The 14604-nt window shown below is 46.0% G+C and overlaps 1 protein-coding gene across 1 annotated transcript; it reads right to left on the bottom strand.

The window, feature by feature from the left end:
• Positions 1-793: 793 nt before the first annotated feature.
• Positions 794-12190, bottom strand: LOC142360777 (chromodomain-helicase-DNA-binding protein 4-like). Its single transcript, XM_075415365.1, has 15 exons — positions 12166-12190; positions 11897-12066; positions 8776-9015; positions 7633-7836; positions 7343-7548; positions 6971-7102; positions 6566-6662; positions 5994-6185; positions 5706-5906; positions 4587-4724; positions 2476-2597; positions 2198-2377; positions 1722-1872; positions 1136-1267; positions 794-1024 (listed from the first exon to the last, which is right to left on the bottom strand). Exons 1-15 carry the CDS (start codon positions 12188-12190, stop codon positions 794-796), a joined length of 2421 nt encoding a protein of 806 aa, XP_075271480.1.
• Between the last annotated feature and the right edge of the window lie 2414 nt (positions 12191-14604).

Raw genomic sequence — 14604 nt, 5'->3', positions numbered from 1 at the left:
GAAAACACAACCACGAACCGTACAACAGCCGCTCTCCCGAAACCGGACCGGCGCTGCGCCCGCCCCAAGCCGCGAGTGCGTTCCCGCCGCGCCGCTCCCCCCCCACCGGAACCCAGCGTGACGTCACATGGTATGGAATACCGGGCTCTGTTTGGCCAGGTGGGGTCAGCCCCCACCCCCCGGCTGTGCCCCTTCCTGGAGTCCGGTGAAAATTAACCCTGTTCTGGCCAAACCCAGGACAAACCCCCAGCAAGATCTTTCACTCGGCAGATCTATTATTGGAACAGCGTTCTGCGATTGCTGCGTCAATAAATGGGGAGAAAATGAAACAACTGACCGTACAGCGACTTTATAATCAGAACCGTTATAATGATGCTTTATCTAGCCAACTGCAAGTGGAAAGAAGCCGAGTACACCACTAGAAATTACCACCCAGAGACAGTCTGGCAAGAACAAAAAGTATAACAAGGCAAGGCTGCAGCTAAGCAAGTTTTAACTGAGCTAAAACTATATACCATACAAATAGTTTGAACTACGGGGAAGTATTCTACTTTCTGCAGCTTAACTCAAAAGCCTTTGCTTTCTCCAACACAGGTATTGGTCCAACAAGCGCAGCCTGAACGAGATGCAAATAGAGGATTACAGGGAAAAGGGGCAGTAAAAGGGAACTTGGCTCCAGCCTTTTCTAAAACAAGTGCTTCCATAAGTAGCTCACAAGTAGCTAGTAATAGTGAATTACTCAAACAAGAATTTGTACCCAACTCACATCACCTAAGGGGGAATCACTACTAATTTAATATTCCAGGAGAGCAATGGAAGACTTGGGCCACAACAATCCCATGTTGGCCACTAAGCACATACAACACAACAGTTTTAATTCTGCAAAGAAAGTAGGAGACTTCACACCATTGAAGCGATCAATAGCCTCCTGACGCATGTTCCCTGTGATTCCTCCATCAATCCGCTCGTATTTGTACCCTTCGTGTTCCAAAAAGTCTTCTAGAAGGTCCAACATTTTAGTCATCTGCATATCAGAAAAACACCACCACAGAAGAGTGAGGGATCAGGGGACACCAGCTCAGCAGGCTCCCTTCTCAGAAAAATAATTCCCAGCCTTGAGATTTTCCCCATGTACCTGAGAGAATATGAGCACCCTGTGACCTCCTTCCTTAAGGTTCTTTAACATCTTCTGGAGCAGCAACAGCTTTCCAGAGGCTCGAATAAGAGCACTACCATCATACATGCCGTTCGGCATTTTTGGAGCTTCCTGACGAGAAAAAGAGAAAAAGGAGGGAGTAAGGGGTGGGGGAAGAAAACAGCTTGAAGGGATGTAGCTTGGTCTTAGCCCCTAGCTGTGTTCATCAGATGCTGACTCACGTCTGGTCATTTAGCTTGGCACAACCACAATGTGTAGCACTACTATTACGGAACATACCCTGTGCCTCTTCTCTTGCAGTCTGACTCCTAGATGTCCTCTTTCTTACTTAGTCCCTACTCTTCCTGTCTTCACCAACTTGCATGAATCACAAGATAGCTCCTACGTGTCATACTAAGATACTAGAAAAGGAAAGGCCTTCCAGCATGTTGGGTCTACATAAAGACAGGATGAAAAAACATAGAAGCAGAAAGAGAAGGAGGAGAACCCCTCCATGCATCGCTAGCGAGCTAACTGGCTCCCTGGTAACAGCCAGCAGGGAATTTGCTTACACAGAATAAGTGACTGGACGTATCATAGCAGCCACAGGAAAGAGGTAGGGGTGGTTGCAGCACTTCTTCAGATCCATAACAACATTGAGCAAGGAGACTTGGTTACCACCACCCCGTGCATTCAGTGCCTCAAAGTTTCTCGTCAAAATGTATCTGTAATACTTCCTGAAAAGGGAAAAAAAAACCCCAAACAACATGACACCCCTCATGAGAATGAATAACATACTCTCTTGCTAAACTCTGCACAGCTCCTGGCATTACCTGCCAGCTACCCTAGGCTCTGCCAGTGGCATTCACTATCTCTTTATCCCTTACAGCAGAGCACAGGATTAGTCCTCCCTCTGCTACAGTGGCAGCAGGAAGTCTTCCTCCTACCCACTGTGTAGAAAGCCCTATAGAGAGCATGAGGCTGTTTCAGCATCCTCTTTGAAACAGCAGAACAGAGCAACAGTAGTTCAATAGCAGGTGCTCTCTTCATCCTCACACTCACTTCTGCATGGGGCTCCACTCCACTCTGACAGTGAGTTCAGTCTTAGATGGCATATCCTTGAAAACGTCAACTTTGAGACGCCTCAGCATGTGTAGGCTCAGCATGTCATGCAGTTTCTTGATCTGATCTTCCCTGGCAACATCTGCAACCTCTTGCAGGAAGCCCTCCAAGAAACAGACACTCAGCAAAAGCCACAACGGAAACAGAGATACAAAAAACAAGGAAGGGGATAGGAGTGACAAGACAGGCAGGCTGACTACTTGCACTGCAAGACATACTGGAATCTCTCTGGCGTCAGGAAGTTCAGCAGGTGGAACAGTTCTTCCAGGTTGTTCTGCAGGGGAGTTCCTGTAAGCAGCAGCTTGTGCTGGAGGGAGTAACCGTTCAGCACAAGGAAGAACTGTGAAGTAGAGAGCAGGGAAAAAAACCCAACAATACAACACAAACACATCAAAGGCTTATTAAGTCATAGGCCTACAAAAAAGTACTTTCTCCTAGGAAAAAAAAGTTGACACCAAGCTAGGGTTCAATTTAGATCACATCAGCTGTTTGGACAAGAGCTCCAAGTAGTTCACATTCCAGTCAGGGTGACTAGACTGATCTCATTTGGATCATTGCAACTTCTACAAGCCATCAGGTGCTGGTAGGTTTCCATTGCTGTTTTGAATTACAAGCTCTTTTAGACCACCAATCATTTCCAGACTGCTACACTATGCACTTTTTCTTGCTAGATTAGTGTTCCACATTCTTACAACTATCTGCTTTGAGAATTCTAGAAATAGCTAAGTCACTCTTCCTATTCATATAAATTCTGGCAGTGTTCCAGAGCTCTGAACAAGCAGAGAAGAAAAACAGGTAAGGGCTTACCAAAGTGTCTTTAAGGTAATTTGTGCTGGTTTTCACAACAATGAAGTAATTCCAGACAGAGGTAGCGAGCAGTTAAAGTACTGAACTAAAAAGCACAAGCATGCCAAATTCACCAGCACAAATTGACAATAAAGCAGGAAATTATGAGCTTGGCCATTTCCTTGCTTATTTTACACTTTGCACAACACAAGGTCAAACTTACTGAAAGTAGCTTGTAAAAGGTGGCAAACAAACAAACACCACCCTAAAGAAAAGCAACCCAGAAGGATCTTTCCAGTGGTCTCCATAGGGATCTATCTTTCTACACAGTTATAGTCAAAAAACATTCTCATTTTGGAATCAAATATGGAAGCTACTGATTACATCTGCAAAACTTTGGTAGATAAACACAATCTGTCATGAAGCATCTGACCTGTCTTGCAGCCAAACACCTAAAGCTGTCCTTACGGGACAGGAAACTGCTCTAGAAAAAGGCAGATTTCATGATCTTGGCAGAAAACCAATTGTAACTATCAGTCATAGTGCAACCTTGGGCCTTTACATCCTCTTTCAATTAATGAATATTAATAGTAAGCATTCATTACTACTTCCAAAGCTTTTCAATGCTAAGCATACAACAGCATCCACTCCTAGGGCCTACAATAAAAAAAAGATCTGGAACCTGGACTGCAAGCACAGCTGTGATGTCTCAGAAAGATGCCTCACACCAAGATCCAAAAACCTAAAACCATTTAAACAAAACAAGAAAAAAATTCAGGAGGCAATTTTTTCTCACACAGCCTCCAAGAACCTATAAAACCAGATTTCCAGTAACAATTGTTTGTAGCATACTGAGCACTAGAATCCAGCTGAAGACAGACAAATCAATACCAGAATTAAGGCACAAGAGTTTAGGGAGGGGCTGGATTAAGAAAATACAGTCAAGTCTGCTGAATTCAAACAAGCTCAGCTGAGGTGCAGCCTCATACAAAAGCAGTTGTACATCTTTCAGCATTACCCAGGCATTTTTGAACACCTCTGCCCACCTCTCCCATTTCTATAACATCTAATTAGTTCTGCTACAAAGCTAGGTGGATGCAGAGAGCAAGCTTACTCTGGAAGGACGATAATTGTGCTCATGCAGCTTGTTTTATGCTCAGTATGGTAAATCCTTACAGAATAGAGGTGGTGCAGATATGTGATCTGCTTTCAGAGAAGTCAATTTGTATTTGAAGAAACTACATTTGGTTTTTTTCATTTTCCAGTGTACACCAACTGCCTATTCACCCAGAGAAAGCTGTTTTAACCAGTGATATGAATGAAAGTTGTTACCAATGATAATCGATCTCCAGACGAAGGCTATTGATTTTTTTTTTTAATAACACATGAAATTTACTATTCAACATGACTATTGAACAAATTACTAAGAGTTGACAGACAAGCTTCTGTGGTTTGGAGCAGCTATCTAATCTCCTGAACACTCACTGCCCATTCACCCCTGCAGCACACGCCATGTTTACAAACCATCTATGTTTCTCTGTACCTTAGACTGATTGTTTTTCAGTCTGTGAGCTTCATCCACGATGAGACAGGCCCGGTCAATAGAGCCTAGTATGGCCATGTCAATTGTGATCAGTTCATAGGAGGTGAGCAGCACATGGAACTTCACAGCAGCCTCCTTCTGCAAAGGAAAAGGATGAACATTGTGATGGGACAGGGAAATGCCCCAGGACAAAGTAGATGCACCGTTTCTCCAGCCAGTTATTCTGATGAGCCCTGGTCAAATGGCACTTCAAAAACTTTTCACACCCACAGTTTCCTGTCACAAGATTCAAAATGCTACCTAAACCATTCCAGCCTTTTAATCCTCCATTACTCTCTTAACACATGTAAGCCTCCTCAACCCCCTCACTACCTGCTACTTCGAGACAGTTACCAAATATTGAAACAGAGAAGTTTAACAACAAAACAGCAAATAAAGGCATGTTAGGGAAATAAGATCTGAAGAAGAGTGGCTCATCAAAAAGCCAAGATTTAAAAAGGCAAGTAGTTTATTGTGGAACTTTAAGTTACTGTTAGTACTTAACACAGTTCAATTTCAAGGGAAGCAAAGGAGTCCTATCTATCTTTGCCACTGGTAAAGCTTTAGCTTTTACCAGAAAGGCTGAAGGTCTGCAAAAACTAGCCACCTAACTCAGGCCCTTCCTTCCTGTCTGGGCACAGATTGCAATTTCTCAGATGTCTAGGTATGGCCTCACTGTGAGCCAGCTTGTCAGAGACATTAAGAAGGTCATACTTTTTTGTATGTTTTGTCTTTTTCATACAAAGGCAGTTCTGACATTGACTTAGATGTGCAGAAATGATGCACAACCACACAGATTAAGTAGAAGAGATAGAGAGACTTGCCTACGGTCAGTATTATCTTAGTCAACTCTATTTCTTTTTCCAGTATTGAATTAGTTCAGACTAGTAGGAGTGTTTAAACAGTCTAGAGCAGGAGTCTAAATGCCCACTAGTCATCAATCTGTAGTTATTTCCCCTTGGAAACTGTAAGTATAATCAGTTCCCAGGAACATCAGAGTATCTGAATCTCAGCTGCTGAAAGCCAGTCTAGTGCACCTCCTCTTTCAGTTCTGGCTTGCGTTGCGGCAGAGTTCTGTACCTTCATTCTGGATGCTTTTTTGCCTCCACATATGGCGTTATCCTCAAAAGTGAACTCATTCTCACGGATGATAGCCCGGCCATCTTTGTCCCCGACGTAGGTCACTACATACATATCTGGGGCCCACATCTCATATTCTCTTTCCCAGTTGATGACTGTAGACAGTGGGGCACTCACCAAGAAGAGACCCTTTGAGTGGCCCTACAAATAGAGTCAGTAAGAGCATTAAATGAATGCAGTCACTAACACAGGCAGAATCTCCCTGGGTAGTGATCTTCCAGCTCTCACCTCTTTGTACAAGGAGTATAGGAATACAGCTGTCTGCACAGTCTTTCCCAGACCCATTTCATCAGCCAAGATTGTATCTGTGCCCTGGGCCCAAGAGAATCGCAGCCAGTTCAATCCTTCCAGTTGGTAGGGATGCAAGGTTCCCCCTGTTACATCGAGGTACTCTGGTTGCCGGTCATATTTCACTGTTGGCTACAGCGCAAAGAAGGAAGAGTTGAGATCCTTCACCTTTGCTAGACAGCTACCAAGACTTCCTTCCCAGTCACCCATACATTCCCCAGTGCAGATGAGACTTCACAGATGATGACCAGACTAGCACCAGACAAAAGTCCCAAATGGCCAAAGCTTTTTTTTTTTTTTTTCGCAAAAACCTTTCACCAAGAGCCAGCCAGTGTCTCACCCAATGGACAAGGGGTGCTTTTGTCTGAAGGCTCTATGACCCATTCACCCTCCAGGCTAGGAAAGAACTCTAAACCATATGCTCTTCACTCTTCAGTTTCCTATTTACCTGCCTCCCCCCTCAAAATAAGCAGCTGTAACAGATGGCTCCTAAGCAATAAACAGTAACTTACATCTACTGTGGGGGTCTCGGGAGGCCTTTCCAGTTTCCGCATCTTCACTTTCTTTAACTTCTTACCAGGCCTGCCCTCTTCACCTCTCATCAGCTCTCTATGGAGAGACAGTCCCAAAAATGTGCAAGTTTAATGGCTTTTGAAATAGATCAAGGGAAAACTACTGCAAAGAATAGGAGAGGGCAAATGCCCAACTCAAATGGGCTCAAGAAACAGGGCTAGAACCTTCATGAACTGGTGGAGAGGCACAAGGTCCCTGCCCAAAGCAATAAGGAGTCAGCAACAAGATGCTTCTTGGCTATCTCCATATACTAATCCAGCCAGTGCTAGGGGCTGACATACTCCAGTAAATTCTCTTGAGGGAAGGGAAAGGAAAGGAACACAACCTCTAGACGCTTGTCTTACCTGTGATTCCAGTAGGCTTGCTTGTAGAGGTCATAATCTTGGATATCCACATCTTCACTTTCCCAGGATGCCTGGTCATAGGGCAGGTCTCTCCATTTAATCAAATAGTGGACATTCCCCTTCTTATCCACACTGCGGAAGAAACCAGTAAGTCTTAAGCACAGTGAAATGACAGTATTCACTCAATCCACTCAAATGGGAGAGGAGGAAAGGATCCCTTAATGAAGCAACAGAAGCAGAACAACAATGTTTGCCACACCAGCAACAGAACTCCCACTGTTTCCCCCAGTCATATTGCAGTTTAGATCATCTACTCTCCCTTAGCCCTGCTTAAGGTCTTTGTTGAAAATTCTCCTTGCAGCCTCCCCCTACCTGTGATTAAGGATCCTGTGGATCATCATCCACTCAGGCTTGATCCCGTATCGATAGAAACATTCCTCCATCTCAGCATATTTGGGGTCCTTGTTTTTTCTCTTTCGGCTTTTCTCCTCTTCCCCTCCAAAGTCCCCTGAGGGTGGCTCATCCATATCATTTTTGTGTTGGTAGTTATGAAACATGACCTGGCAGTGCAGCTCCAGCTGGAGTCAGGACAGCAGCAGTTAGCAGGTGTTTTCCTCCCAACTATCCGCATCCTTATGAAACAGTTAGAGTCCTCCACTCACCTGCAACTCTGACACCCAAGAGCAGTGCCAGTAGGACATGCCCTGCCATTTGACAAAGAACTGCCTTTCAGGCTGACCCTCCAGAGGCTTAGGGGGAGGAGCATTGGGGTCTGCATCAGGTGGACGTGGTGGTGGGGGGCCAACGGGAGGCTGACCCCATTTCCAGATCAAGATCTTCTGCACCCTTCCTTTCAAAGATGGGCACTGAAAAGTTAAACAGAGCTTGTTACATCAGAGTGTGCGTACTCTAACACACAAGCACTGAGGAGCAGAAACATACAGTTACAGTTCTCTTCCTTAGTTATGGCTTTAGTACACGGATGGAATTGGCTTTTTGGACTTGGAACCTTTCACCCTCTTATCGCTAGCATTTCTTTGAGCTTTCTCCAGTTTGTTTTTTTTTCTAGGCCTGGCAAACGCCAAACTGAACTCAGCACCTCAATTTAGTTGCCTCCCCAGGGCCACACCAATTCAGAAATTCTATATGAAATACAGAAATTGCTAGGCTTGACAAGCCCAGTAGTCTATCCAACCGCAACTCCAGTGAAAGTCTGTAGAGAAAATATTTTGCTGTAGAACTATCGGCCCAGCACAGGGATATGTCCCAAAGCAGCTTTTTTGTTAGTCATCTTAAAAGTCCTTATCACCTAACACCATTTATAATACTTCATTTCAAGAACTTCCTGGAGAAGCGAGACATCTCTCCCAAACACCGAAGAATGGGCTTGGCATTACAGAGCTTGCAGTGCAAAACAACACCAGCTTGGCTCAGCATCAGTTTAAAATATTTATTTAAGCACTGAATTTGCTTGCACTCATTCTCCTACTTCTACATACATACAGAATCCAAGAAAATTGAGGCTTGGCATCCTGGACCCAAAACTGCCCCACTACTCTGCACATGGGCAAGCCTCAGGAGACTCAGTGGCTGTAACCCTGTCCTTCCCGCTGTCTGGAGAAAGCGGCCAAATGACAAGGTGCAACCCAGCCACAAAAAGCCAGGCCTCGATGTTTTATGACAGCAGCGTGAGAGGAGACAGAGCCTTTGGAGGCCTAAGCATTTCCAGGAAAATACAATGATCCAAAGGGATTAGGTCAATCACCTCTTGTAGCAATAGGAGAATGGAAGTAGCAGAAACTCACAGTGCAGCGAGGACACAGCCACTCTCCATTGGGAATCTCTGGCAATGGGGAATTCAGACAGTGGATGTGATAGGATGAAGGACAGGCATCACAGCACAGCAGCTCTCCTCCATCCTTGCAGACTCTACAGAACTCCATATGGTGGTCATCCTCTTCCTCAGCATCCCCCACAACATCCTCCAGGATTTCCTCACGTTCAGAGTTATCCTCCTTTGCTTCCCACAGAATGCCTTCTTTTTCCTATACGAGATGGAAAACAGAAAAACCAAGTTACGCATTTGTGATTATTTTATTACAGCAGAGGCTGAGCAACAGCATTTTCGCATTTTTGGAGCAGGGCTGCCGGAGGCGCCCGGCGTGGACCCCTAGAGATACGTTTGAAGTTTGAGGTGGCAAGACAAGCAAGCAGCCCCAGTCCCTGTGCCTCTGTGCGAGCAGTGCCATGGGCACATGAGGCTGAGCAACAGCATTTTCAGAGCAGGGCTGCCGGAGCAGGGCTGCAAGAGGCACGGACACTGAAAGCTACGTTTGAAGTTTGAGGTGGCAAGACAAGCAAGCAGCCCCAGTCTCTGTGCCTCTGTGCGAGCAGTGCCACGGGCAGATGAAGCTGAGCAACAGCTTTCCAGGCTAGCTGTTTCTGCCTGTGAGCTATCTGCAGACGTTCGATTTTCGGAGCAGGGCTGCCGGAGGCTACCGGCACAAGCCCCCAAAGATACATTTGAAGTTTGAGGTGGCAAGACAAGCAAGCAGCCCCAGACTCTGTGCCTCTGTGCGAGCAGTGCCAAGGGCAGATGAGGCTGAGCAACAGCTTTCTAGGCTAGCTCTTTCTGGCTGCGAGCTATCTGCAGACGTTCGCATTTTCGGAGCAGGACTGCCGGAGAAACCCGGCACGGACTCCCAAAGCTACGTTTGAAGTTTGAGGTGGCAAGACAAGCAAGCAGCCCCAGTCTCTGTGCCTCTGTGCGAGCAGTGCCATGGGCAGATGAGGCTGAGCAACAGCTTTCCAGGCTAGCTCTTTCTGCCTGCGAGCTATCTGCAGACGTTCGCATTTTCGGAGCAGGGCTGCCGGAGAAACCTGGCACGGACTCCCAAAGCAACTTTTGAAGTTTGAGGTGGCAAGACAAGCAAGCAGCCCCAGTCTCTGTGCCTCTGTGCGAGCAGTGCCATGGGCAGATGAGGCTGAGCAACAGCTTTCTAGGCTAGCTGTTTCTGCCTGCGAGCTATCTGCAGACGTTCGATTTTCGGAGCAGGGCTGCCGGAGGCGCCCGGCACAAGCCCCCAAAGATACATTTGAAGTTTGAGGTGGCAAGACAATCAAGTAGCCCCAGACTCTGTGCCTCTGTGCGAGCAGTGCCAAGGGCAGATGAGGCTGAGCAACAGCTTTCTAGGCTAGATCTTTCTGGCTGCGATCTATCTGCAGACGTTCGCATTTTGGGAGCAGGGCTGCCGGAGGCACCCGGCACGGACCCCCAAAGCTACGTTTGAAGTTTGATGTGGCAAGAGAAGCAATCAGCCCCAGTCTCTGTGCCTCTGTGCGAGCAGTGCCATGGGCAGATGAGGCTGAGCAACAGCATTTTGGGAGCAGGGCTGCCAGAACAGGGCTGCCGGAGGCACGGACCCTCAAAGCTACGTTTGAAGTTTGAGGTGGCAAGATAAGCAAGCAGCCCCTATCTCTGTGCCTCTGTGCGAGCAGTGCCATGGGCAGATGAGGCTGAGGAACAGCTTTCCAGGCTAGCTCTTTCTGGCTGCGAGATATCTGCATGCCGCGCTTGAGAGACGGGACACCGCTTGATGCAAGCAGGATGATCGTTTTATTGTTCTTACACACATACATTTATACAGATCAGAAGGCAGCGTGTTTTAAACTGATTGGTTAAGTTTCAAACTAGGCACCTATTGATTGGTTAACACAGTTGCTAATACAGACACATTCTTTTCCTAAGCTCATCTAAACTAAGGCCATGCAGACACATTCTTTTCTCATCTTATCCAAGGCCTTGCTTCCTCCCTCATGATGGCTCGGCACTATCTCTCTTCTTCTCAGGGTCAGGATGGCTAGGCACTAACTCCCTTCTTCCCAGGGTTTATGGCCCACAAGGTCCAACACATCCTCCCTCATCAATTGCACCGCGCTGGGCGCCCTGCTGAGGCCCACATCTCCCCCTTCCTGTTGTACAATAAGAATTCCTTTTACTGAGCGTGTTATTAGTTTTTGCAAACACTACAACAGGCATGGAAGGAGTAATAGCAACAAAATAAAAACTATTAAAACATAAACTGCTATTTTTACCAGGCTTCTTATCCATCCAGATAGACCCCATCTTCCAAAAAGTGTGTCTAGCCAATCCCACTTGTCGTCCTGACGGAGTTTGGAGACTCCGTCCTTAAGCTTTTGGATGCTGGCATGGATTGACTCAGAGTGATCAGAAAGATTCATACAACACATGCCCTCAAAGTCCTCACAGCCATGGCCCTGTGCTAAAAGCAAAATGTCTATGGCAGCTCTATTTTGTAATGTAGCATGGCGAACGCTATCTACATCTAATAAAAGGCCCGACAATGCACTGCTAGTGGCATTTGTTTGTTTAGCAAGCCAGCAGCCAAGCTTATCTAATGTTGCCAATGCTTTTGCAGCGGCAGCTCCAGGTAAAAAGAGAGAGGTGGGAAAACGCTGACTAAAGGACCAGAATTCCACATTATCATCACACTCAGGGGTGTAGGCATGAACACTACGTTTTGCCCTATGGGAGAGGCCGTGTTGCAAAATCATAGATGTGTTAGGGGTCAATACTGACAAGCGCCCAAGACTACACGGACCTCCTTTTATATGCGAGGGGATACCGGGCCATGCTCTGTCTCCACAAATAAAAAATATCCCTGGAGGCAACAAGAGGGGAGCATTAGTAGACTTAGACAAATTCGTTGCTGTATAATTGCACCAAACAGTGTTATTTTTGAAGATAGGGTGAGCAGGCGAAACATCCCATGCCTTAGATTGATTCTTTCCTGTGTAGTTAAACCTGACACAAAAGTCCATCTTTACAGACAACAGCTCAATTTCTTGTTGCTCCAGAGTAGCAAGTGGAAGCTGGGGGGTCCACATGTCCCAACAGTCTGTTACATTTCGAGACACGTTTTTAGACGGGAAGATGGACTGAAAAGCTCTGGGGATCGGCCAGTTGTTTAATGGCAAGCCCACAAGACAGGTAGAAAAAGGGTTGTTAGGAGAAGCTGTAGCGAGGGACAAGGTATCCTGTCCGGTAAGATTCGCTAGTGTCACCCATACGTTAACTTTGGGCAATGCAGGCAAAACTGAATAGTTAGATGCCTCCCCTATCATAACCATAATTAGAAGTATTATTTTCAGAGCAGTTTTCTGCCTTTTTTCACCTTCCAAGCAAACCGTTTCTTGCATCGTTCTTTTGTTCGATTCCAGTCCTTTTTTAAGACAGACCATATAGCAGGCACTAGGTTAGTTCTACTACACTCTAAGTTAGAAAATGATATATCCTCTGCTCTTTTTAGTACTAGATTGGCCCACTCAGCACAGTTATAAAAGTATCGGTTGCTGCCCGATTGTTCGTGCCCGGTAACGAGTAGAAGTCTAGCTACATCAATTTCTCTTTCTAAGCAAGCATCACACCAACGTCTGGCGAGTGTCACCTGACGCCACCATTCCTGCCCACAAGTGTAGCATTTACACAAAACCCATGGTTCGCAAGTGTTACAGAAAAGACATGAAACTTTCGTGACTGGTGTTTCTATATGCTGGTTCATACAGTCCTTCTATGTTTATGATTCAACCGTCCTGATTGTCCCGGTCCTCTGGAGGAGGTTCACCAACTTGCTGCTCTGAAGGTTGGTCCCAGGTGCGATCCGATTCGTCCTCAGACGGTTGTGGCAACGATTCACGGAAAGACCGCACACTTTTTGCTGGAATCCATCGGGGGCCTCTTTCTGTGGAAACACAAGCATAACCTCTGCCCCACGTGATAAGGGGGTAGGGTCCCGTGATCTTACCTGTTTCAGGATCTCGAATCAATACTGGGGCCTTGATTGTTGCTTCAAACGAAGCGTTTGTATTAAAATGACAAACTATCGGAGGGTTGCTGTCTAACAGAGAACAATTTAAAAAATTAAAAACATATAAGGCTTTCTGTAGACGCTCCTCAGGGGTAGCAGTCCCTACTCCCCCTTTTTGTTGTTGTAACAAGCGTTTCAGAGATTGATGAGAGCGTTCAATTAAGGATTGGCCTGTAGGGGAGTGAGGAATGCCAGTAACGTGAGTAATTCCCCAGGAGTTAAAAAAAGCTTTTGTTGCGGCGGACACGTAGGCAGGGCCGTTGTCCGTCTTGATTTGAGAGGGTATACTTAAAGTGGCAAAGGCACGCATTAAATGTTTTTGAACATCACGTGTCTTTTCTCCTCTGTGGCAGGAGGCAAATAGGGCACCAGAAAAGGTATCAATGGAAGAGTGAATACATTTTAGATGACCAAATTCTGAAAAGTGGGTTACATCAGTTTGCCACAGTTGTAAGCTCTGCAGTCCCCTAGGATTAATCCCTCCCACTACCGACGGAAAGGAGTGTTTTTGACAGTCAGGACACACGGCGATAATGTTAGTTGCTTGCTGAGTAGTGAGGTCAAATTGCCGTTTAAGACCTCCAGCATTCTGGTGAAAAAAAGAATGGCTGAGTTTAGCCTGTGCTATGCGATCCGGTAATACTTGCACTGGCAACGTAAGCATATCAGCTCGTCGATTCCCTTCTGCAATAAAACCAGGTAAAGCAGTATGTGCCCTGACGTGCATGACAAAATAGGGATGAGGGCGCGAGTCTAGGAGGAAAATAAGTTCCTGCAATAAAGCAAACAATTCAGAATGTGAGACATCACGTAACACAGATGCTTCAGCCTGTTCAACAATTCCTGTAACATAAGCTGAGTCAGTAATTATGTTAAGCGGTGTGGACCACTTTCGTAAAACTCAAACAACTGCGTTCAGTTCTACTATCTGAGGAGAACGAGGCACAGTCTCTATATCCGAGTCCCATTGTCCACGCTGGTCATCCCATCATAGGATGACCGATTTATGCGACTTTCCAGAGCCGTCCGTAAACACGGTGAGGGCCTGCAAGGGTTGGTCGCTTCTTTTTGGCCTGGACAGAAGACGAAAGTCAGCATTGAGTAGCTTATGAGATGGCGGGTGAGAAGTAAGTTGTCCTGTATAGCCAGCTATTGCTACACTGAAGGCATCGGATTGTTGGTGGAGCCACTGTAAGTAAGTACTTGCCACAGGCAAACAGATGCAGGCAAAGTCCATTCCTGATAGTGTCAGAAAACGTTGCCGGGCTCTAATGATTAAAGATGCAAACATCTCGTGCTGTGTTGAAATAGTCTTTGAAGACTGACTGGGTAAGAAAACCCATTCAATATTCAGCAGTGGGTCTGATTTCTGAGAATCCCACTGAAATATTAGCGCATGAGGTTGTCGAGCGGGGTTCAAAATAATCAGAAAAAAGGGTAGCTCGGGAACCCATTGGTGTGCTTGTCGAAGACTAATTGCTGTAGCAACCTCTTGCAGGGAAGTAGTGGCTTCAGGGTCCAGACTGCGGGGGGAGCGTAAGTAAGTGTCCCCTTTTAGCAGTCTAAATAAAGGACTTCAATCTGCATTAGAAATCCCCAACAGTGGTCGAACCCAATTGATTGTTCCCAACAATTTTTGTACATCATGTAAATTTTGTATGTCTGTCCATATATGTAGAGGTTGGGGAGTTATAGTTTGGGCCCTGATGCGCCAACCTAAGTATTTCCATGGAGATATTTTTTGAA

Source organism: Opisthocomus hoazin, chromosome 1, assembly GCF_030867145.1.
Source record: "Opisthocomus hoazin isolate bOpiHoa1 chromosome 1, bOpiHoa1.hap1, whole genome shotgun sequence".
Classification (NCBI taxonomy): Eukaryota; Metazoa; Chordata; class Aves; order Opisthocomiformes; family Opisthocomidae; genus Opisthocomus; species Opisthocomus hoazin.
Note: the sequence above shows the minus strand (reverse complement) of the source record. Positions and strands in the feature narration are given on the sequence as shown.

Coding starts and splice junctions, on each gene's coding strand:
- LOC142360777 (XM_075415365.1), bottom strand. CDS start 12,190: ATGCAAGAAACGGTTTGCTTGGAAG. Junction 7,103..7,342: donor CACAGGATCCTTAATCACAG/GTAGGGGGAGGC, acceptor TTTCTTCCGCAG/TGTGGATAAGAAGGGGAATG. Junction 6,663..6,970: donor CAAGCCTACTGGAATCACAG/GTAAGACAAGCG, acceptor GTCTCTCCATAG/AGAGCTGATGAGAGGTGAAG.